We start from the raw sequence: 23,672 nt of genomic DNA, 5'->3' as shown, positions 1-23,672 counted from the left end.
CAACAGCGATCTGTCCATTCCCTGTGCTGGGGGGAGCACTCCCTGCTGCAGGTAACCCCCCACCCCGGCCCCTCACTGCCTCAACAACATACTGGTCCCAGAGCCTGAGTGGGCCGTGGGCTCGGCACTGCCCCCACTGCGGCCTCAGATCAGGGGCTGGAGGCACCAGGCCAGCCTCCGGGAAATTGACACAGACCCCTGGTGCCCCGCCCCCTGGCCAGCCTTGGAGTCGGGGGACTCCAGGCCCCAGCCCGTGCGGGCTTGTTGGTACCTGGTGGCGGGTAGCACTGCAGCAGCCGCAGGAGCTTCACAGAGAGCCAGGGCGCCGGCACGAAGTAGTAGGTGTAATCCTGGAGGTCAGTGGAGGCCGAGGAGACAATCTGGGGGCAGAGAGGGGTGGGCAGAGGCAGGGGAACGGGGAGGGGCAGCTGTCACAGCGTGAACCTTTATGGAGCAGAAACTGGAGGCTCAGGGAGGGTGGTGAGGAAGCCTCGGGGACACAGAGTGTGACCGGGTGGATCTAAGCCCAAGCTAGGACTGGTCAATCTTTCCAAGTAGAGCTGGTGATAGGTAGGCAGGGAATGTTGGCCAATCCGATCCCCTTCTGTGAACTCCTGATGCCAGCTCGGCACCTCACAACACCCTGGGCCGCCTCCACTAGCAGCTGGACCTCACCAGCTCCCTAGAGCAGGCTCCCTTGTGGCTCTCCCCCAACACCGGAAGCTCCTCAGGAGCAGGAACTGAGTCTGACCCTTTCCTGGGTCCCTGGGCCTACTACACAGTCAGACAAGAGAAGGGCTCAGCGAAGGGGTGGGGGAATTAGTGAAAGAGCGTGTGACTTTATCGTCCTCACAGCAAACTCCTATGCAACCGTGAAAACCCCTTCTCCAGGAAGCAAGCCTCATCCTGCTCTGAGCCCCCTCCATGACAGTAGTTGCCCCCCCTCCACTGTCTGTGTCTCTCCTACCAAGCGTGGCCCACAGGAGTATCTGAATGTGTGGTGAATGAATGAAAAACATGGTTGAACGAATGAGCTAATGTTTTGTTTTCTTTGATTGAGAACCCAGGCCTCTCTTTACCTGCTCAGGAAATGTTTCTATTTACTCCAAGTTTCAACTCAAGCAAGGATCACCTCTACCAGGAAGTCTTCCTGGACTTCTAGGCTGGGTAGAGTGCCTTCTTTGGGGGCCTACAACGTCCTTGCTATCTTCATGACCACACACACTGTCCCTTGTATGATAATCTGTGCCTGAGTTGGTCTGTCCTGCAACGCATCCCTCCTCCAAACAGGAGAGGAAGCCCCTGAAGGCAGGCTTGGGTCTCACTCACCTGTGTCTCCAGTGTCAGCCCGCACAGAGCTGAGCATAGAAGCAGCCTCGGGGCATGTGCCCAGGAGGGAAAGAAAGATGCATGAGAAGGAAAAGCAGGAGAAGCAGCAGGAGGAAACAAGAGGGCGCAAGAGGGAGGGAGGCAGGAGAGCAACCTCCCTTGCTGGGAGCTCCCAGTGCCCTGGGCGCTGTGCTCACATGCTATCCAGGTTAACTCACAGCAGCTATGCTCTGAGACAGGCACCTGGAATCACCCTCTTCAAGCAGATGAGGCCAACGAGGCCCAGAGAGGTGATGCCACTTGCCTAGGGCCCCATAGCCAGGAAGTGGCCAAGCAGGGATGAACTTAGCTCTGCTAAGTTCTTACTTCTTAACCGCCAGGCTGGGTGGTCTCTCAGGGAGCATGAGGGGGACCAGAGGGGTGCCCAGGGAACAGGCACACCAGGGCCACCTTCCCGCAGTCGGCGTGGATACCACACCTACCCGGCTCAGGCGAGACACGGCCAGGGAGACGCACGTCTTGAAGTCATCCGGGTTCTTCTTGCAGAGACAAGTGATGAGGCTGACAGCGGCTGTGACCACGCCCTGCGGGGGCAGGAGAGAGGCAGGTCAGGGCCCTCGGGGGACTGGGGCATCGGGGGAGGGGACAGAGGTCCGAGTCTCTACGCTGGCTGGGCAGGCGCTGGGACGTGGGGGAAACTCTGGGTGTCAGAAACAGCGGCTGGATTTTTTTCTGAGGGGTGGGGTGAGTGATGGATGCTGGGGACACTGGACAGGACCCCTGAGTGGCCAGGTGGGTGTCGGCGACACAGGCAGGGCCTCAGGCATCCGGGGCGTGCCCAGGGAGGGCTGGGTCTTGGGGGCAGGGGCCTTACCATGTGCTGGTCGTTGAGCAGGTGCACCACGCGGGCCGTCCACTCGCCCATGGGCACCAGGTCGGGCGAGGCCTTGTAGAGCCGCAGCAGGCACAGGGCCGCACTCTGCTTCACGCTGTCCATGCTGTCCCTGTGGGGACACAGAGTGGGGTGGGGGTGGGGGTCAGTGCGACCCCAGCCCTGCACACCACCCTCCTCCTCTCTCACTCCTCCCAGGAAGGGTGTCCAGCGAGAGGCGGCAAGAGCCTGGTGGACCCAGGAACCCATCTGGTGCTGCCGTCACGGCCCACCGGGCCCCCAATTCTTCCTCTGCAAAATGGGTTGCATCTTAGTAACCTCATGAGGTCACAGGCAGGGCAGGCGTGGCTCTGCACCTTCACTCAGCTGCCGTCTGCTCATCTGAGCACCGCCTGGGCACCGGCCACCCGTCGGCACTGTGGACTGCGTGTGCGTGCTCAGCAGCTCAGTCGTGTCTGACTCTTTGCAACTCTATGCACTGTAGCCCACCAGACTCCTCTGTCCGTGGGATTTTCCGGGCAAGAATACTGGACAGATTGGTGGACAAATTGGTCCAAAGTGTGTCCTCAGAGAGCTTATGTTCTTGCCAGGGCAGCCCCACCCTACAACAGACGCCGTTGGGGTTCAGTAGCCTCCTCCAGGGCCAGCGACCGCAGGAGCTCTGGGGACGGTGTTTAGGACGAAAGCCTCACTGATGCGGCACCAGGTGAACAGAAAACCGAGAGAAAACACTAAAAATCTACACAGATGTTCCCGGCAGAGTGAAGAGCCTGTGGAGGCCCGGAGGCAGGTGGGCCTGCGTGTGGGAGGAGCTCAGAGGAGGCTTGGCGCCCCTACAGTCTCTAGGCTATCTGAATCTCAGGATCAAGCTTTCACTGATTCTTGTATATTCTTAGCTGTCACCTGTTCAAACACTGCCTGTTACGATTCTCTTCCTTTTCTCCTTCTAGAACTCTGAATGGTGTTGTTAGACTTTATCTCCCTTGACTCCTAGCCTCTCTTCTTTTTTTTTTCAACCCCCGACACCCCAGGGGCAACAACACCCAAAGGCCGCTTGCGATGCCAGGAAGCTCTCAAAGGGGGAGACCAACCACGGAGGCCCGGCAGGCCAGGGGCCTTGGCGTGAGCTCGAATCCCCTTCTCCCCTCTCGCGTCCTAGCCTCTCTTAAATTTTTCCATCTCTTTGCTTCTCTGGGCTGCATTCTGATTAACATGTCTCTATTTACAATCCTTGCTTTGGTTCTGTCTACTCTGCTGCTAAACTAAACCACTTATTTTCTTTATGAAAACTCCCAGTTCTATTTTTGGCTGTATCACGTGGCTTGTGAGATCTTAGTTCCCCGACCAGGTTCATGGGCCCTCGGCAGTGACAATGCTGAGTCCTAGCCACTGGACCACCACAGAATTCCTTGAAAACTCCAATTCAACTGTTATTTTCTGTTTTCTTTTTGCTGGCTCTCCTTCATGGTGCCTTGCAGCCTGCATTTAGTGATTTTTGACTGTGAGCTTCTCATGTAACTTGGAGCTTCATCTAGGGAAATCATAGAGGCTTGTGGTGAAGGTGGCTTTCTCCAGAAAAGACTTGTTTGCGTCTGTCAGGCACTAGCAGGTGGGTAGGGTACTAGCAGTATGTATCTCTTTAAACTAAACTTCGCTTACGGATCTATGGATCACCCAAGAGGGAAAATCAGGCTGAAAACCAGAGTTGTGGCCTGTTCCATGCCAAGACTCGAAAGGGGTAACTCTGCCTATAGTCCCTAAGGGGATTTATTTCTAGGTCACCCTCACTTTGAAGTGTGGCCTCTGGAGCCTCTGCTTGAACAAGCTTTGTCTTCTATTCCCAGAGGCTGCAGGGCCCCAAAACCAATACCCTGCTTCACCCAGTTCAGCAAATGCCCTAAGCAAAATCCAGCTCAAAACACCAACAGTTTTATCTGCTCAAAACACACCAATTGCCTCTCATTTTGATCAGAAGAAAATCCAAACACCACTATGGAAAAACCCAAGCAAACTTTTTGGCCAACCCAATACAAAGCTCATGCCTATCCCAGGGCCTTTGCACTTACTGCTCCTTTTGCTTGGAACACTTTCTCCGATACTTCTGACTGACTGTCTTCTCCTCATCATTCCAGTCTCCAATTACACGGCACCTCCATGCAGACACCCTCCCTGATGAGTCTGATTTAAGTAGCCATCCCCCCACACTGCCACCTGTTTTGTTTTCTTCAGTGTAGCTGTCACTGTCTGAACTCAACTCACTTCTCTGCCTATGCGTTTACTCTTTGGAGCCCCTCTCAGATGCCAGCTCCCTGAGGGTGGGGACAACTGTTCCCCCAGCTCCCTCCTGCCTCCCAACACCCAGAACAGAGCCAGGGACTTTGCAGGTGCTCAAGAAACAGTTGCTCAACGCCCTCCTGATTCAGAAAGATCACAGGCTGATCACTGCCCTTCATGCCTTTCCCTCTTTCACAGCCAACTCCTCCTCCTCACCCAGGTCTCAACCTAATGCCACTTCCTCTGAGAAGCCCTCCGACCCACAGCCTAGTTCAGATGCTCCCACTAAACGCCCTTAGGCTCCTGTGCCCCACAGCAGGGTTCTGAGAGAAAGTAATATGTTTCATCCTGCAATTATTCAATCAATGTTTATCCCCCACCTCTGGACCGTGAACACTTGGGAGGATGATGACCGTGTCTGCCTCTGGTCATGGATACGTCCCCAGCAACGAGCACGGCAACTCACACATAGATGTTCAATAGATGATTGTTGAATGAATGAATGGAGAAGGGACAAAAGTTCTGGAAGGCTGTCACCGACATGATTTAAGGTCACTGCCTCTTCTTCACCAGATGTTAAAGGTCAATCAGAAATTTTGCAAGTTTTATCACTTTCAGTGATAGCCCCTTCATTCCTGTGAGCAAAAAGTCATTTAATTCACTTTGCAGGATGGCTACCCACTCCAGTATCCTTGCTGGAGAATTCCACGGACAGAGGAGCCTGGTGGGCTACAGTCCACAGGGTTGGAAAGAGTCAGACATGACTGAGCAACTAACACTATCATTATATTTATTTCTAGTGTTTCTCATTACTAGATCTGTGCTTTCTATTATTTTTATAAAAAGGTTATTTCACTCCCTTTGTATTGGTTTATCTTATACCATATGGTAACCAAGGTTGTATGAGAGTCAAAGGAAAATGCCTAAGAAACTCTACAAGCCTTTCAATTGCTTCTTATTTGGGACAATACATTTTTCTAGTTCTTAGCAAGAATAGTAAGTTATTAATAAATAGTGACAAATTTCCACTTTTTTAAACTGTACTTTTGACCTTATTTTTTCTTATGGTACATAAACAATAATTTATAAATATGAAAAAGAAAAGGTCCATTAGACAGACATCTCACTGGCTTTGTTGGGGATCTGGCTTACAGGGCCGAGTCGGATTGGTGAGATGACAGGAGACACCCACGGGGCTGTCACCACGCCCAGCGTAATCCCCACGTCCCGGCTGGGAGACCTCGGGCAGGTGACACCACCTCTCTGACCCTCAAACTGGGCTGGGTCTTGTCTAGCCCACCCCGCCAGCTGGGTCCCCAGCGCCTCACCCGGCCACCAAGATGCGAGGGATGTCAGCGGCAAAGGCCTCGCCCATCTCGCGGCTGCCCACGTTGGCGATGCAGTGCAGGGCCAGGCACATGAAGGTGGGGTTGCGGCTGGCCAGGTCGTTCTTGATGGCGTTGTTGATGAGCCGGATCAGCTCGGAGTTGGAGTTCACCAGCACCGAGATGAACAGGTAACCCTGGGTGGCGCGAAGGAGGTGGGGAGCTTGGGGCCTTGTGGCTAACTGACCCAGAGTCCACACCCCCAGCCCCTCCCAACTCAGACCCAGGGGTCCAGACCCCAGCCCCTCCTCCCTCAGACCCAGGATCCAGACCCCAGCCCCTCCTCCCCAGACTCACAATCTGCTTCTCCGTGTACTTGTTGGAGCTCAGCAGGTTCACGGCCTCCATGTGCCCAAAGTCGATGTCGTGGCCAAGCAGGAAGATGAAGAGCAGTTTACACACGTACTTTTTCTTGCTGTAGCCGTCCAAAGCTTTGTCTCCTGGGGTCACAGGAAGGAGGACAGGGTGGCAAAAGTGAGGAAGGATCATACTTCCAAGTCCTGGGTATTCCAGCCCCCAGCCCGCTCCTCCCGCAGACCTAGGAGACGAGCTCCCAGCCTACCCTTGAACTTGGAGCGGATGTTGGCCAGTTCCTTGTTGATTCTCTTAATCTCTGCCTCCTTGCTCTTACCTGGGAAGGAGAAGGCAGGGCAGGTGAGGAGGGTCCCAGAGAGTGGAGCTGCCTGCCCTCACTTTCCGGGGCCAGGATCCTCCCAGGTGGAAGGGCGGATCCTCTCTATGCTGGGGTCCCGGTCTGGGGGCTGAAGTCAGGCCTGGGACTCCATCTCTATATGGGAGCTTCAGGGAACCGAGAACCTGCGCTCGGGGTCCCTACCACCCAGGGGAAAAGCCTGGCACACACTCTGGAGTGATCCCTGACCCCCTCCCTTCTTCCTCCTCCTGTTGCCATCGCATCCATGGCTCTGCACCAGCCCCCAGCTGAAATAAGCCCCTGGTAGAGAATGTGTGATGAATGAATGAGTGAAGAGATCGGCTGCCCTCAGGCTGGCCCCGAGGGCCCTCAACCCCACATCCCCGCTGAGCTCAGCACCCCCTGAAAACCTCCTCTGCCCTCAGCGTCCCAATTGTACTCGCTCACCAGGCCTTGCGTCCTGAGCTCCACGCTGCCCTCCTGTGCCGTCGCCTGGTCCCTCCTCACAACCTGCCAGTTCTCTCCATACCCCATCCCACCCCCGAAGCCTGGCCCACAGACCCACTTCCTCCCTCCCCCCTACACGTCTGTCTGCAACGTCCCTACTCTTCTGCCGAGATCCACCCAGAGGCGGACTCGAGAGGGCCTCCCCGGGCCCCGCGAGCCTCTGTGCTCCTTGATGCCTGGAAGTCCCCATCGGACCACGATCTGACTGGACAGTGACCCGGTCTCGGCTGCCCTCACCGCTGGCTGTGTCCCTCCTCCAGCTTCCCAGTTCCACTTGAGCCAGACTTCACCATCTCACCCTTGACAGGCTTCACCGCTCACTCAGCTCCTCCGAGCAGAGAAACCTAGGTGTCCTCACCCCCTCACTCATTGCCACATCCTCTTTGTTCGACCTTCAGAACACAAGCCCAGGCAACCTCCACCATGACCATCTTGTCCAGACCCCATGCCCGCCCACCTGGATCACTGCAGCAGCCTCCCTGCCTCCCAGGGCAGGGACTCTACCCCGGGGCTAGCAAGCTCTGGTCACCCTCACATCTCGCTGTGTCCGGCCTGGCAGGCCTCCGCCAGTTCCAGGGCCACTCCACACGCCCTCCCACCTCCAGGGCCTTTGCACCTGCTATGCCCATCTGTCCAATTCTCTTCTTGTCATTTGGGTCTCAGCTCTTGTCACCTCCTCCACGCGGCCTTTCCTGGACAGTTCTTTAAAGGCAATGCTTTATTCTTCAGTTTCCTCATTTTAAAAAATGTCCTCCCTGGCACATGTCACATTGCCTAACCATTTCTCTCTACTGTCAAACCTCGGCTCCCCCTTCATTACAAGCCATCATGAGGCAGTTTCTAGAATAGTGCCCAGCATACAGCAGGTTCTTAATAGATGTCTGGTCAGGACTTCCCTGGTGGTCTAGTGGTCAAGGCTCCAAACTCCCAATGCAGGGGGCCTGGGTTCAGTCCCTGGTCAGGGAACTAGATCCCACATGCTGCAACTAAGACCCGGTACAGTCAAATAAATACAAATAAATATTATAAGCAATAAAAATAAATGGCTAGTCATCTGAAGGGTGGAGACTGCTCTGACCCATGGCTTGCGCCCAGGCAACTAGGAGGTTAAAATGAATGAATGAATGAATGAATGAGCACGTAAGAGTATGTCCTCTCCTTCTCTTTAGAAATCCTGCCTCACCAACTACTCCCAACTTCCAGGGAAGCTCCCATAAGCCCCACTTCAGCTATCAACTCCTTCAGGAAGCCCCCTTTGATTAGCACCTCCTGATCAGTTCTAAGCAGATGCTAGAGCTGCCTTGTCCAATATGGCAGCTGTCAGCCAGGCAGCTCTTGAGCACCTGAAAGGTGCCTGCTCTCAAATGAAATGAGTGACAAAAACACATTTAGAAGACTCAGTGGGGGGTAAAAAGGAATGTAAACTATCTCATTACAAAGTTTAAAATATTAATTATTGGTTGTTGTTCAGCTGCTAAGTTGTATCTGACTCTTTACAACCCCATGGACTGCAGCACACCAGGCTCCCCTGTCCTTCACTATCTCCGGAAGTTTGCTCACACTCATGTCCATTGAGTCAGTGATGCCATCCAACCATCTCATCCTCTGCTGTCCCCTTCTCCTCCTGCCCTCAATCTTTCCCAATATCAGGGTCTTTTCTAATGAGTCGGCTCTTCGCATCAGGTGGCCAAAGTGCTGGTGCTTTAGCTTCAGCATCAGTCCTTCCAAGTAATATTCAGGGTTGATTTCCTTGAGGATTGACTGGTTTGATCTCCTTGCAGTTCAAGGGGCTCTTCTCAAGTCTTCTCCAGCAGCACAATTCAAAATCATCAATTCTTTGGAGCTCAACCTTCTTCATGGTCCAACTCTCACATCCATACATGACTATTGGAAAAACCACAGCTTTGACTAGACCAGCTTTTCTCAGCTAAGTGATGTCTCTGCTTTTTAATACTGATATTTAGTTTTGCCATAGCTTTTCTTTCAAGGAGCAAGTGTCTTTTAATTTCATGGCTACAATCACTGTCTGTAGTGATTTTGGAGCCCAAGAAAAAATCTGCCACTGCTTCCATTTTTTCCCCATCTATTTGCCATGAAGTGATGTGACCGGACACCATGATCTTAGTTTTTTGAATGTTGATTTTTAAGCCAGCTTTTTCACTCTCCTCTTTCACCTTCATCAAGAGGGTCTTTAGTTCCTCTTCACGTTCTGCCATTAGGGTGGTTTTAAATGAAAAAAAAAAAAAAATCTAAATACTGATTACTTGTGGAATTGATGCTTTCAAATTGTGGTGCTGGAGAAGACTCTTGAGAGTCCCGTGGACAGCACAGAGATCAAAGCAGTCAATCCTAAAGGAAATCAATCCTGAATATTCATTGGAGGGACTAATGCTGAAACTGAAGTTCCAATACTCTGGGCACTTGATGTGATGAGCTGACTCACTGGAAAAGACTGTTGCTGGGAAAGACTGAGGGCAGTAGAAGGGGGTGACAGTGGATGAGATGGTTGGATGGCATCACAGACCCGACATGAATTTCAGCAAATTCCAGAAGACAGTGGAGGACAAAGAAGCCTGGCATGCTGCAGTCCATGGGGCTGCAAAGAGTCGGACACGACTGAGTGCCTAAGTGTATCAAGTTACATAAATACATTAAAATTAATTTGGCCCATTCCTTTCTGCTTTTTAACAAAAATGTGGCTCCTGAGGAAGTTGAAAACCACACATGCGGCTCACACTCTGGGTAGGACTGCTCTCAGGCTTTCCCCGGGCTCCCCACACTGCCCGGGCCAGCGCTGCTGTGGTGTCTGGGTCTGCCCCGTCCCCAGACCACACTGGGAACCACCTGAGGGCAAGAGTGGGTCACTTTTCTAGTAATGACTCCACGTTTCACAGGCTTACTGAGTGGCTGAGCTCAGGAAAGACAAGACAAGACGATGTGAAAAAATACAAAGTGCCTGAAGAGGTACAGTGACCTGCTCTCAGTCCTCAGGGAGGGAGGAGGGTCTCTGGGACCCAGGCGATGAAGGGCCAGTATCTCCGTGATGAGGTTGAACCGGCCCGTGTGGTCCCAGAGCCCATCTGATGCTTCATTTATTAATTACACGTTTCCTGAGCCCTGCGGGGCAGGCTGAGGGGGGCCACGCCGGCCCCTGGGACTACAGAGATCAGGCACTTCTGAGCCTCCCCCAAGGCCTCCAGGCCTGGTGGGGCACAGGCTGCATACCTCCTGCTCACACCTGAGCAAGGTATGCGCGGATGGAGGTCACAGGGGCAGCCCTGGGGCCTTGCTGGTGGCTGCCGAGAGGAGGGGACATTTGAGGAGGGCCGTGAAAGATGAGGCGAGTTCAGGCGCAGTTCACCAGGGAGAACTAAGCCACGCTGCTGAGTGCCCAGGGGAGTGTGGCCTGGGCGTCAGGACAGCGCCTCCCCTGGGGGCGGGGCAGGGGCGGGAATGGCACCCGCGCAGGGCGGGGCCTCGCATGTGGTGCGCATGCTCCATTCATTCTTCCCAACGTGGAACACTCACTCTAACGAGTTGCCTTAAAGCTATTCTGTAGGGACCAGAAAAGGAAAAAAAAAAAAAAAACAGTTTTTATAAATGGACCACATACCACATGGTGGCTGCCTAACCTTTATTTTACCACAGGTAAATGGAAATCTGAATGGTAATTACATTTCCGACACTAGAGCCCTGGCTTTTGCTTACACATCTATTAAAAGCTTCAAGAAGCAGACAAAACTAACCAAGGGTGTTGGATGACTGAGCAGTGAGCAGGGGGTGCTGGGGAGCTGTGGATGTTTGTTCCTGCATCTGGGGGCCAGTTACACAGCTGTGTTCAACTGGGGAAAATTTATCAGATTTTGATGAATTTTGTTTTCATCAAAATTCATCACTTCTGATCTGTGAGCTTTTTCATAGATATACTATATATATATATGTGTAAGTGAATATATAAATATATTTGTATAGGAATATATATTAACACGTTTTTATAGTTAAGTGTATCAATGACATAGAATAGAATGTCAAACAGATACGGAAAATTTAAAGAATATTCAGGAATTCCTTGGGACTTCCCTGGTGGTTCAGTGGCTTAGACTCCACGCTCCCAACACGGAGGGACCGGGTTCTATAGCTGGTCAGGGAACTAGACCCTGCTGGCCTCAACTAAAGCTCCTATGTGCTGCAAGTAAGACCCAGCACAGCCAAATAAATAAACATTAAGGGACTTACCCACGGTCCAGTGGCTAAGAATCCACCTTCCAATGCAGATGACACGGGTTCAATTTCTGGTCAGGGAACTAAGAACCAACATGCAGCAGAGCAACTAAGCCCACCCCAAAGCCTGCAGGCCACAACTAAGACCCAGTGCAGCCAAAAAAAAAAAAAAAAAAATTTATGATAGTCAGCTGAGTGAATTATTCAATTATGCTATAGTTGGACATTTCACTCCTTTAATAAAAAATACTAGTGGCTGCTACATGTAAAAATTAAAATAAACTTTTAAAAGTCTTTAAATTGTCCACATCTATTTGATATTGTCTTCTGGATCACCAATATACTTCCCTATAAAAAAGAATTCACAGAAATTACAAAGCATCAGATCTCCCAACAGAGAATGCTCTCTGGCCCAGAGGAAGGGCATTCCGGCAGAGCACATAACCTCTGCATATATCGAGTGCCCACCTCCTCTTATTTCTGCTTGGTGCATTTCAGCAAATATCCAGTGCCCAGGTGCCCAGAGACAGCACCTGGGTGCTGCTGAGGGTAACGCATGGGAGAAAGGGGCTATAGGCAGCTGTGACAGAACTGGGCTGCCTGAAGAAATTTTTCATCATCAGGGCCAGCCTGCAACAGAAGGTGAGCTCCCTGTCACAGGAGGCATGTAAGCACTTCAGGGTGTTTTTTAAAAACATTCCTTTATCCTCAAACATTCCCTGGGTCAGGCTCAGGGATGTCATACCTGCTCTGCCCTGGGGATGCTCCCTGATTGGAGGAGAGGCTGACAGAGATAATGTGGAAAACTTTGACAGAGGCAAACACAGTGAGGGCTGGGAGCCTAGAATCATATGGGAGGAAGAAAGCTTCCCGGTATCCAGCTCCTGGGATACTTTTTTTTTTTTTGGTGGCTGCACAGAAGAGCATGCAGGATCTTAGCTCCCTGATAAGGGATCGAACCTGTGCCCCCTGCGGGGGAAGCGTGGAGCCCTAACCACTGGACTGCCAGGGAATCCCACTCCTGAGATTTGAGGCTTAATGGACGAGGCTGAAATGCACCAAGCAGAAATAAGGGGAGGTGTGCTTGGGGTACGAAGGTCAGCTTGTGTGAAAACCGGGGGGCTAGCACAGCAGGTAGGGGTGGACTGTGGGGTTCCCTGTGGGTGCTGGGAGCCATGGGAGGGCAGGGGCCTCTTCTGCCCGCAGCTGTTCCCGTGAGGGCCGTGCAGGAGGGAAGGAGGCCACCGTCTGGCTACAGGTCAGGGTAGGTGACTGCTGAACACTCCAGATGTACCAGGGGACTCCTGGCTTGGGGAGCTGCAGCTTCCCTGAACATGGTAACCGGGGGCATCGGGGCGCGCCTGTCACTGCCATCAAAGGGACCCTCACCAACCCTGACTGCCGTGAAGGGACTGTCACGCTTTCACATCAGTCAGGTAACCCAGGCACTGTCCGGCGCCTCACTGCCAGGCCCTTCAGTGCCTTCCAGACAACTGCTGTTTACAGCACAAAGGAACAAATGTTTCTCTCTACTAGGATGCGCCCTGCTGTCTCCCACACAAGTCCGGACAGCCCGGAGTCCTCAAAGAGGGTTCTGGGAGATGAGACTGTTGTTGACACTGGATCCCTGTGAAGTTCACGACCTGCTGTCCCTGCTGCGTCCGCTAGGGGAGCCACTGGCCACACGCGGCCACTAGGCACTCCAAATATGGCTGGTGCCTCTGAGGGACTGGATTCCTAATTGACTTGTAAGAAGTTAAAAATTAAAAACTGATCCTCCACTCAGTTACCAGAAAAGTATGTTTGGAACGACTTGGACCCTCTTGTGAAGCTTCTTTTTAACTACAAGTTTTATGAACTATTCAGACAGAGCAAGTTATTTCCAATGAAAATGGAGCTTCCGAGTGGAGAAAGGAACATAAACTGTCTCATTAATCATTGAAAAAATATCGATTACACATTCAGATAATATTTGGGCCATCCCGGGGTAAAGGAAAGAAAACATGTTAAAGTTAATTTCCCCGGTTTTACTTTTTTCATGTGACTCCTGGAAAATTTAAATGTCTGTATGTGGAGGGACCTCCAGATTGTCATATTAAGTGAAGTAACAAATATGTGAGGGAGGCAAGTATCAGATGATATCACTTATCTGTGGAATCTAAGAAAATGATACAAATGAACTTCTTTATGGAACAGAAACAGACTCACAGACATAAAAAACAAATTTAAGGTCACCAAAGGGGATAGCTGGGAAGTTGGGAGGGATAAATTAGGAGTTTGGGATTAACATATACACACTACTATACATAAGAGATAAAGAAGAACCTACTGTATACCACAGGGAACTATACTCAAAATCTTGTAATATCCTAAAATGGAAAAGAACCTTAAAAAGGATATATATGTGTGTGTGTGTGTATGTGTGTATAAATTCAATTTAAAAACTGAGGTATAGTTAATTTCCGACTCATTGGAAAAGACTCTGATGCTAGGAAAGATTGAAGGCAAAAGAAGTAGGGGGCAGAGGATGAGATGGTTAGATAGCATCACTGACTCAGTTCAGTCAGTCAGTTCAGTCGCTCAGTTGTGTCGGACTCTTTGCGACCCCATGGACTGAACAACAACTTAAAAAGAAATGTACATATGTGGATTGCCACATGAAAGCCCTAAGTTAGATGTTATCAAAGTCCTCAACTTCCCCTAGAGAGAATTTTCTCCTTGAGCAACCAAGTCACACCTTGTCATTCCCCAGCTTGAGCTCAGCTGCAAAGACCTCCTGAACTGCTTCCCAATACATGAGGGGGCATGTGCTGCTCTGTAAACCCTGGGCCTCTGCCTGGGAACGCTGGTTCCCCAAGGGCAGGGGTGGGGGCCAGGGCAGTCCTGACACAGCGCTCAGTCGCTACAGTCGTGTCCAACTCTTTGCAACCCCATGGACTGTAGCCCGCCAGGCTCCCCGTCCATGGGATTTTCCAGGCAAGAATACTGGAGTGGGTTCCCATGCCCTCCCCCAGGGGATCTTCCTGACCCAGGGATCGAACCCGCGTCTCTTGCATCTTCTGCCTTGGCAGGCAGGTTCTTTACCACTGGCACCATCTGGGAAGCCCCGTGTCCTGACACAGGGGAGGTGCTGAATGCGATTGTGGACCGAGGTCACAAGAAACACAGCGAGAGGGAGAAAGGGGGCTCAGGCCTGGATTTGTCTGTTGCCGGCATCAAGCCAGTTCCTTTAACACACTGATGCTGGAGCACCACCAAAGTGGGACTCATTCTTTCTGCTGAGTCAAGTCCTATTCCTTCACCGTTCTGAATCTCTCCCTGGCTCCCATCTGGCCCAGTGTAAAGGCAAAGTTCTTACTGGATCCACTAGTTCCCTCTCTGACCACAGCTCCCACCCTCTCCCCACATTCCTATCCCTCAAGCACAGTCCTGCCTCAGGGCCTTTGCACAAGCTGTCTGTGCAACCAAGAATGTCTTTTCCAGATTTCTATGGGCCAATTCACCCAGCAAATTTTGCTCCCACCTCACCTTCTCAGAGAGAGATTCTGACCAGCCAATACCAGAGCACCACCCCTGACCTCGTCCCTACTACACTCCTTCCTCGCTTTATTTTTTCCCAGCACTCTGAACAGCTGAACCCTGTATATTTACTTGTGGGTTGGTCCATCTCCCTGCTAGAATGGAGCACCACAGGGAGGGGACTTCTGCTCACCACTGCGGTCTCATCACTTAGAAGAGCATCTGGCACTCAATCAGTGCTCACAAAGATAGATTCATTCATTCATTCAATCAGCAAATACCTCAAAAGGGCTCCCATGGGCCAGGCCCTGAAGAAGGTGGAACTGGGGACCCAGGGAGCAATCAGACCAGGGCCTGTGTTCCAGGGTTTGGGAATGACTGCCACAAATAGGATGGGTCACAGTTTGTGGTGAAATGTGCCCCCCATGGAGAGCTCGGCCTGCGCTCTCCTCAGGCTTGGGGAGGGCTGGGGCCCTAGAGACAGGGAACCCAGCCCCTGCCTTAGGGAGCTCCCAGCAGATAAGTGTCTGGAGGCCAGACTCCCCCTCCAGACAAGACAGGACCACGCCTTCAGGCTGGGCCTGGCCTCACCCCTCCCTTTCTTATCTGCAGAATTTGCCCTTCCTGGCTCTTCTCCTCAAAGCCTGCCTTCATCCCCTTCTAGATCCTCCCCCCAGCTCCACTGTGCCAATCCTCCAGTAGGAGGACTCCACTCTCCTCCTGTCCTCCACCTGCCCCCTGACCCTACTCTTCCCCTCACTCAGGCTTGAAACCCTCTCCAGTGCTCTCAGGACAAACACCATCTTGGCCTCTGCCCACCTCCCCAAGGTCAGATCGCATCCCTCTCTGCACCAGCCACACAGGCCTTAGTGCAGAGTCTCCACAGGGCCTCAGGACCTTTGCACGTGCTGTCCCTCTGACTTCAGAGCTCACCTCCCCTTCCTCTGGCCTGGCTAACTCCTCTACATTGTCTGGGCAAGGCAATAAGACAGCTCCTGTTCTCCCAACACCATGGCCCTCTCCCTCACTGGACTTAGGACAGCTACAAGCTTTTTTTTCCCCACTTAAAAAAACAAAAAACAAAAAACTGGGGGACTTCCGTGGTGGTCTAGTGGCTAAAACTCCAAGCTCCCAATGCAAAGGGCCTGGGTTTAATCCCTGTTTGGGGAACTAGATTCCACATGCTGCAACCAAGACCCAGTGCAACCAAATAAATAAATATAATAAATATAAAATTTTTGATGAGAACAAGAAGGGAGTCAGGATAGGGCTTGTAAACAAGTCGATATCAATTCTGAAAGTAAATTTCACATGACTTTCTGAGGGGCAACAAGATATACCTTCCTGAGTGCTTTGTAATATATTTAGATCTGACTTTATGTTACATAAAAAAAATTAATTTAATGGATCATCAGACAGCAGCATACGTGAAATAAAAGGACTTGCTGTATAGTACAGGGAACTATATTCAACCACAGTGGAAGAGAATATGCGAACAAAATATATATACGGATAACTGAATCACTTTGCTGTACATCTGAAACTAACACAAGATTGTATATCAATAGTACTTCAGTTAAAGAAAAATTGAGATACAATTCACATAGCACACAGCCCACCACTTGGCAGAGCCATTCAGGGTTTCTTTAGTAGATCCACAGTGCTGTCCATCTATCACCACCATCTAACTCCAAAACATTCTCATTACCCCCTAAAGAAACCCTGTTCTCATTAGAAGTCACTCCACATTCCATCACCCCCTAGGCCCTAGGCAGTCGCTCAACTACTTTCTGATTCTCTGGATTTGCTTCTTCTGTACATTTCTTATAATGGAATCCTACAATATGTAGCCTTTTATGTCTGGCTTTCCCTTAAAATGATGTTTTTCAAGGTTCATCCATGTTGTAGCCTCTACAGTACTTCATTCTTTTTGATGGCTGAATAATATTCTGTTGTGTGGGTATCCACATTGTGTTTTTCCATCCATCTGCTGGTGGACATCTGGGTTTGTTTGCGCTCTCTGGCTATCGGTCATCGATGATGCTGTATGAACATCCATATACAAGTGTTTGGGAGATGGACAGCTGCAATTTTTATGCAGTTCCTGTCTCCCTCTAGGGCTGGGAGGTTCATGGGGGTACAGACAAGTCTGTCCTATCTACCACTGTGTTCCCAGCACCCATGATAAGGTCTGAAACATACCAGCCATTCAGCATACACTCAATGAGAAAACCAAGGACGAGGGGCACCCTGATTCTCCAGTCCTGATTCTTTTGGCTAAACAGCCTCCACTGCCCCCAAGTCGGAGTCTCTCCTCCATCCTCTGGCTTCCCTCTGGGGTCCAGCGGTGACACCCACTTGTTTTCTCTTTCCTTCCCCATCCCCACCATCTAATCCCTTTGTAGATCCACCAAGATCTATCTCTAATCCAAACACACTTCTCACGGTTTCCTTCCCAACCCAGTCGAGTAAGTCACCATCTTGAGCAGGGACGCCTGCAACAGCCCCCTAATTCTTTCCCTGCTTCCATTCCTACCTCCTTGGGTCTATTCTCTATCCAGCAGCCAGAGGAACTATTTTAAAACATCAATCAGCTCCCAGCCCTCCCATGCTCAAAATGTTCCCGCCACCCTCGCTTCAGAGAAAGCCCAAGGTGCTCCCCATGGCCCACAAAACCCTACCCGCTCCCTGTTCCCTCTCTGCCCTTATCTCCCACCTCTCCCTCCCTCCCTCTCTTGGCTCCAACCACACAAGCCCCCTCGCTCTTATCTGAACCCTCACCAAGTGTGCTACAACCTCAGGACCTTTGAACATGCCATTCTGCTGCCTGGACCCCTCTTGCCTCCAAAATCTGTACTGCCTGCCCCTTCTCAATCCTGTTACCGTCCCCCTTTTCCCGTCCTTATTTTTCTTCACAGCACTAGTCATCGTCTGCAGTTCTCCGTGTTTATATTTTAATCTCTCTCCCGGCACGAGTGCTCCAAGGGGCAGGAATTTCTGTTCACTGTGGTAGCCCTCGTCCCTGGAAGTGTCTGGCACATTGGAGTGATCAAAAAGCATTTGTCAAATGAGAACAAATGAATGAATCTTCAGAGGCAAGATGTTCTGGTCAATGGAGTCAGCTGACAAGAAAATGGAGCCTTCAAGAGGTTGAATGACTTGCCAAGGGTCACAGGGCAGGTGTCAGAGGCAATGCACACCTGCTTCTAACAGCTGCCCACCCCCAACCCACAACCCCTCAATGCTCCACCCCTTTCCTAACAAACATAACCTCCCTCTGCCACTTGATACCCAAGTTTCCACCCTTCTCACTCGCTGAGCACCTACTATGTGCCAGATCATCCCATACCTGCTAAATTCTAAAATCATCACTGGGCACTTGCAGAGGCCGCTCCTCAGATTTGGCCAAACAACAAAAACAGGAGCCAAGATATCTAGTGCCTGGAATGTGTGAAATGCCTCACTCACATACAGTTATCATCACGACCCCATCAGGAAGAGGCCATCAGCAGTCCCTCCTGACAGATGAGGAAACCGAGAGGTGAAGTCCCTCATTCAAGGTCACAAGACAAGGGGACGGGAGCACTCAAACTCGAACCCAAGCCTGGCTGACCCTGGAGCCTGTGCGGATACAGCCTCTGAAGCTCTTGGCAGCTCCAAACACCAACACCCGCTCCCAAGAGCTAGGAGCTGACTTGGCGCCAGGCCTCCCATAGTCACGACCATTCTTCCTGCTGGTGACAGCTGTCCCCATGTTGATGTGGTCAGAGGGGAGAAGGCTCCAGATTCAGAGCCGTCCTGCTCCCTGACCCATGACCCCTCTGGAACCAGGCTTCCCCCCACGCCCCCCAGCTGTCCAGATCTCTTCCCCATGGATTTCTAAGGCCCCCCAGGCCCTTTCTTTGAGATCTGAGCTCTCTCCCTTCTGGCACTTCCCCCAAGTCCCCACATTATAATGACCTCCTCTTTCCAGGACTCTCCATCTGCAGCGCTCCTCCTCCATGCTCCCCTCAGTAACCCCTCGAGCCCCTTCTCCACTGCCCCCTACGTCTCCGAAGCAATCCTCCACTCACGAGCCCCTCTATGCCTCACCAAGGTCCCAGAGAGTCTCCCTTGTTCCCATGTCTCCTCCCCAAATCCCTGGGACTTTCTATCATTCTCAAGTCCTCTCTATGAACCAGTTGAGCGCCTCCGTGACCTGTCTAGCCCCTTGGCCTCTATGACACCCCCTGCCCAGGCCCTCAAGCCCGGTTCCTTTTAGGTTTCCTGTGTTTCGCATCCTCCCAGTCCTCTCTGGCCTCCTCCTACTCTACCTCTCCACAGGGTACCCCCACCCGCCCTCCCTCCCATGCACCTTCTTCCTTTTCCATCTACAACAGGGAATCTCTCTAACCCCACCGCTAATACGATCCCCCAGCCTTCCTTCCACTCCCAGGGGACACCTCCATGCCCTGTTCCCGGGACTTTACTAATCTCCTCTCTATTAAGACCCTCCGCGACGCCTCTAACCACTCCGCGTCGACACCTCGAGAGGCACACTATGACACCCTAAACCCCTCCATTCACTTCAACCCACCCTTAAGTTTCCACCCCCCCACCCCGGTGGCCTCTCTCGCCTCTCACTCTATGGCCGCAATGGATTTCTAACCCTTGGGCCCCTCTGTAACCCACCCCCGAACCCTTCAATTCCACGCTCTCCCCCCTGTCCGATCTCCCCCGGCCGCGCTCTCACAGTTCCGGATGTCGGAGATGAACACGGCGAGCCCCCGCATCCCATCGCCCTTGGACACGGCCGGCATGATGGCGGTGGCGTCGGCTCCAGGCCTGGCCGGGCAGGGCACGGCACAGCGGGGGCTGGCAGGCGCGGGGGGGACCGGGAGGAAAGGACCCCAGGCAGCGCTGAGAAGACGAGCCGGCCGGGGCGGGGGGCGGGCGGGCGGGGAGGGCGGGCTGGCAGGCGGGCGGGCGGGCGGGCAGGCCGCGGCTCCGCCCCCGGCCCCTCCCCTCGCCTCCGCCGGCCTGCGCTCTCAGGGCCGCCTATAGGCTGCAATTACTGGCGCTCAGACGCAGGCTCGACCCCTCCGCCTGTCTCATTGGTCGCTGGACAAAGGCGTGCGGTGCCGATTGGTCCAGCGCCCCGCTATTTCCGCTCGGGGAGTGAGGGGGTGGGGGCGTTGACCAAAAGACGGGCGGAGTTCGTGACGTACAGTGGGACCGCCCCCTCCGCTCGGCCGGGTGAGGGACCGATTGGATCCGGAGGCTCTCCCAGGAGGGAGGGACTGACGCGAAGGACGGAGGGGGCGTGGACTTGCAGAGGCAGGACTCACGTTGACGGAGGCCAATGGGCGGGTAGATCGCCCCCGCGGGCGTCGCGGATTGGGCCGGTGTCGGGGCAAAGGAGGAAGGCGACGATCCGTAGAGAAGGAAGGAGAAAGGGGGGTCGTTACTCGCCTGGGCTGGGATAGGTGGAGCGGCTCCTGCAATTCCCTGCTGCAGAGAAGAAGTTGGGAGGGGCGGGAGAGCGTGAGGTGCTTACTGCGCAAGCGTCTTTCTGTTCCCTTTTCTCCCCCTCTCCTCTCCTCCACCCCCGGACTCCTTAAATCTTCTTCCAGGGAGACGTCCCTACCTCCTCCCCCTCCCTTCTTCCTTCCTTTCCCTTCTCTAGCCGCCGAGATGTTGGGACCTAACTTCTCCGGAAGCCTAGTATCCCAGAGCTGAGGAAACAGTAATTCAAGTCTACTCCCATTAAGCAGAGGTTAAAACTGACGTCCAGAGAGATTGAATGACATGCCCAAGGTCACAGAGCTCGGGATTAAACTATATTCTGGCATTCTAATAACAATGGCTTTTGTTGTTGTTGCAACTGTAACACCATTAAATAGATATCAAATACAAATTGCGAGTCTTTCCACCAGACTTTGAGTTCTTCCTGAACAAGAAGGGGACCTGGTAATGAATGAAGAACGTTCGATAAGGAAAGCAGTCGGTGAACCCGCTTTGTTTGGCCCAACCAACACCGCTTGTCGCTCCAGAGACCTTCCTCGTTAGACTGTATTTGGGGAAGGCAAAACCTCAGAAACTCCAACGCCAAAACCTCAGAAACTCCAACGCCCTGGGCTATTGAGAAATTTGGGGCAAAGGGAACTGGAAGAGTCCATTCTAGCACCTAGAAGAACTAAGTCCCCCGTCAGGTTTTTCCAATATCAGAAGCCTAGTATGCTTGGATTGAGCCTTAAGGGAGTGTCACGGGTCCGGGAACATCCCCTGCGGGGATGGGGACGGGGCAGAAGAGCCCATCTTCCAGGTTCAATGGATTCGTCCATTTGGGCTTCCAGGGATAGGGCTTGGGAAAGTCTATTTTGGATTCCAGGAGGACAAACATCTCTGGTGTCGGGGGAAGCTGTCTGCCCCTAAAGACTATATAGAATGGTCCGATAAACAACAACAACAACAAATTATTAGGACCAATAGGAGTTGGAAAAACTCCTTTTTATGGAAGATAATGTCAAACAATCCAAGGACTGGAGGAGTCCATTCATGACAAGGGAAGAAGCACTTTTCTCCCTGAGGATAACACCATTAAATATAGATAGATACCAGATAGATAGTAGTGGGTTGGAATTAGTCTGCTTTTCAGGCGATGCAAAGAGAGACATCCAGAGCCGGATGAACAGAATTATGTCCCTAAGGAAGAGGGAAAAGCCACCCTCTTCGTAGACTTCATGGGGATGGATTTGGCACCCCCAACAGGAGCTCATGGGCTCACCAGTGCCAAGTTAGAGCAGCGCCTTCCAAAAGAAATGCAGTGGGAGCCACAAAAACAGTCACAAATATGCTCCTCCCACGTTAAAAAAGTAAAAAGAAAAGGTGAGATGAATCTTAATAATATATTTCATTTAACCCCTCGCACCCAAATATTGGGCTTCCCTGGTGGCTCAGTGGGTTCGATCCCTGGGTTGAGAAGATCCCCTGCAGGAGGGCATGGCAACCCACTCCAGTATTCTTGCCTGGAGAATCCCATGGACAGAGGAGCCTGGCAGACTACAGTCCATGGGGTCACAAAAAGTCAGACACGACTGAATGACTAAGCACAGCACAGATGGTTCAGTGGTAAAAAATCCGCTTGCCAATACAGGGGATACGGGTTCGATCCCTGGGTCAGAGTGATCCCCTGGAGAAGGAAATGGCACCCCACTCCACTACTCTTGCCTGGGAAATCCCATAGATAGAGGAGCCTGGTGGGTTATAGTCCCTTGGTCGCAAAAGATTTGAACATGACTTAGTGACCCAACAACAAACAACAACCCAAATATTATGATTTCAACATAGCTGACATATCATCCTAAGTGTTTGAAATCTGGTGTTTATAAACATAGCACATCTCAGTGGAGACTCACCATGTCGCAATCGCTCAGCAGCCACGGGGCATTATCAGAGGCCGAAAATTAGAGACCGGATTTGAGCAAGACCATTCTGGGGTGCAAGGGCTCAGCAGGTGACTCTTTGCTAAGTTTTAAGACCATCATGAAGAAGCTCATGTGTGGGGGTCTAGCTGAGGTTTAGACAAGTCCTTGTTGGTTTCAGGATGGAGCACAAAGAAAGAGAACACCAGAAGTCCCTCGAAGAGCTCACAGGTTGAACCACGATAGTTTCTGAGATTCTGACCTGAGCAAATCAACTCAATTTTCACCAGAAAAACGGCTCATCCCCCATCTTCCCATTTTGGTAGATGGGCCCACCATCAATCACCCAGGCACTCTTACCAGAAAGGACCCCGCCGTGTCCTTCACACCAAACCAAAGCCAGAACACACCCGAAATCCAGCCACTTCCTCTCACAGCCACTGCCTCCCCCTGTGCAGACCACCATCACCATCGTCTTTTGCTGGAACCATGCTATGACCTCCCACACTGTTTTCCCTGCTTCCATCCTGGCCACTCAGGGTGCTTTTTACAACATCAGTCAGCTGTGTCCCTCCCCAGCTTAAATGCATCAGCCATACTGGCCTCCTCTTGGCCACTCAGACCCTCCAGACTCATTCCTTTGGCTATCTGATGCGAAGAGTCGACTCATTGGTAATGACCCTGATGCTAGGAAAGATTGAGGGCAGGAGGAGAAGGGGGCGACAGAGGATGAGATGATTGGAGAGCATCACCGACTCAATGGACCTGTCTCACTCCAAGAGACAGTGAAGGACAGAGGAGCCTGGCATGCTGCTGTCCATTGCAAAGTGTCGGACATGACTTAGTGACTAAACAACAACATGAAGACTCATTCCTGCCCCCTGCCCACCCTGGCTTTCCCTGCGGCTGGCTTGTCCTTCGGGTCACAACAGAATGGCCCCTCTTCGGAGAGAAATTCCGGATTTAGGGATTTAAAGTGATCTCTCCCTGTTATACTTGCATACATTATCCAGTATTTTTTAAAAATGTGTTTTAGCAATTCCATTCCTGGGCATATATACAGAAAAGATGAAAAACTCTCCTTTGAAAAGACAGATGCACTCCAGAGCTCATAGCCCACCATTTACAATAACCAAGACACAGAAGCAACCTAAATGTCTATCAACAGAGGAGTGGATAAAGAAGATATGGTCTATATACACAATGGAATATTACTCAGCTATGAAAAAGAACAAAATAATGTCATTTGCAGCGACACAGATGGACACAGAGATTATCACACTAAGTGAAGTAAGTCAGAGAAGGACAAGTACCAAATGATATCACTTATATGTGGACCCTTATAAAATGATACAGGGGGACTTCCCTGATGGTTCAGTGGTTGAGAATCCACCTGACAATGTACAGGGGTTTGATCCCCGATCCAGGAAGATCCCACGTGACATGGAGCAAATAAGCCCACGCGCCCCAACTAGAGAGCCCACATTCTA

At 51.8% G+C, this 23,672-nt stretch overlaps 1 protein-coding gene across 2 annotated transcripts in view; it reads right to left on the bottom strand.

Annotated features, from left to right (window-relative positions):
- Window positions 1-19,730, bottom strand: part of AP2A1 (adaptor related protein complex 2 subunit alpha 1) — a 28,315-nt gene extending 8,585 nt beyond the window's left edge. Inside the window, exons 1-7 of one of the 2 annotated variants that reach the window (XM_043436134.1) lie at window positions 19,512-19,730; window positions 6,443-6,511; window positions 6,178-6,320; window positions 5,824-6,017; window positions 2,204-2,333; window positions 1,812-1,913; window positions 272-380 (exon numbers count right to left, since the gene is read on the bottom strand). In XM_043436134.1, the coding sequence (XP_043292069.1) occupies window positions 272-380; window positions 1,812-1,913; window positions 2,204-2,333; window positions 5,824-6,017; window positions 6,178-6,320; window positions 6,443-6,511; window positions 19,512-19,578 (814 nt within the window). In that variant the 5' untranslated portion in view covers window positions 19,579-19,730. The remainder of the gene's footprint in view (window positions 1-271; window positions 381-1,811; window positions 1,914-2,203; window positions 2,334-5,823; window positions 6,018-6,177; window positions 6,321-6,442; window positions 6,512-19,511) is intronic. The other variant, XM_043436135.1, reaches the window with a different exon arrangement.
- Between the last annotated feature and the right edge of the window lie 3,942 nt (window positions 19,731-23,672).

The sequence above is a fragment of the Cervus canadensis genome, chromosome 18, assembly GCF_019320065.1.
Source record: "Cervus canadensis isolate Bull #8, Minnesota chromosome 18, ASM1932006v1, whole genome shotgun sequence".
Classification (NCBI taxonomy): domain Eukaryota; kingdom Metazoa; phylum Chordata; class Mammalia; order Artiodactyla; family Cervidae; genus Cervus; species Cervus canadensis.
Note: the sequence above shows the minus strand (reverse complement) of the source record. Positions and strands in the feature narration are given on the sequence as shown.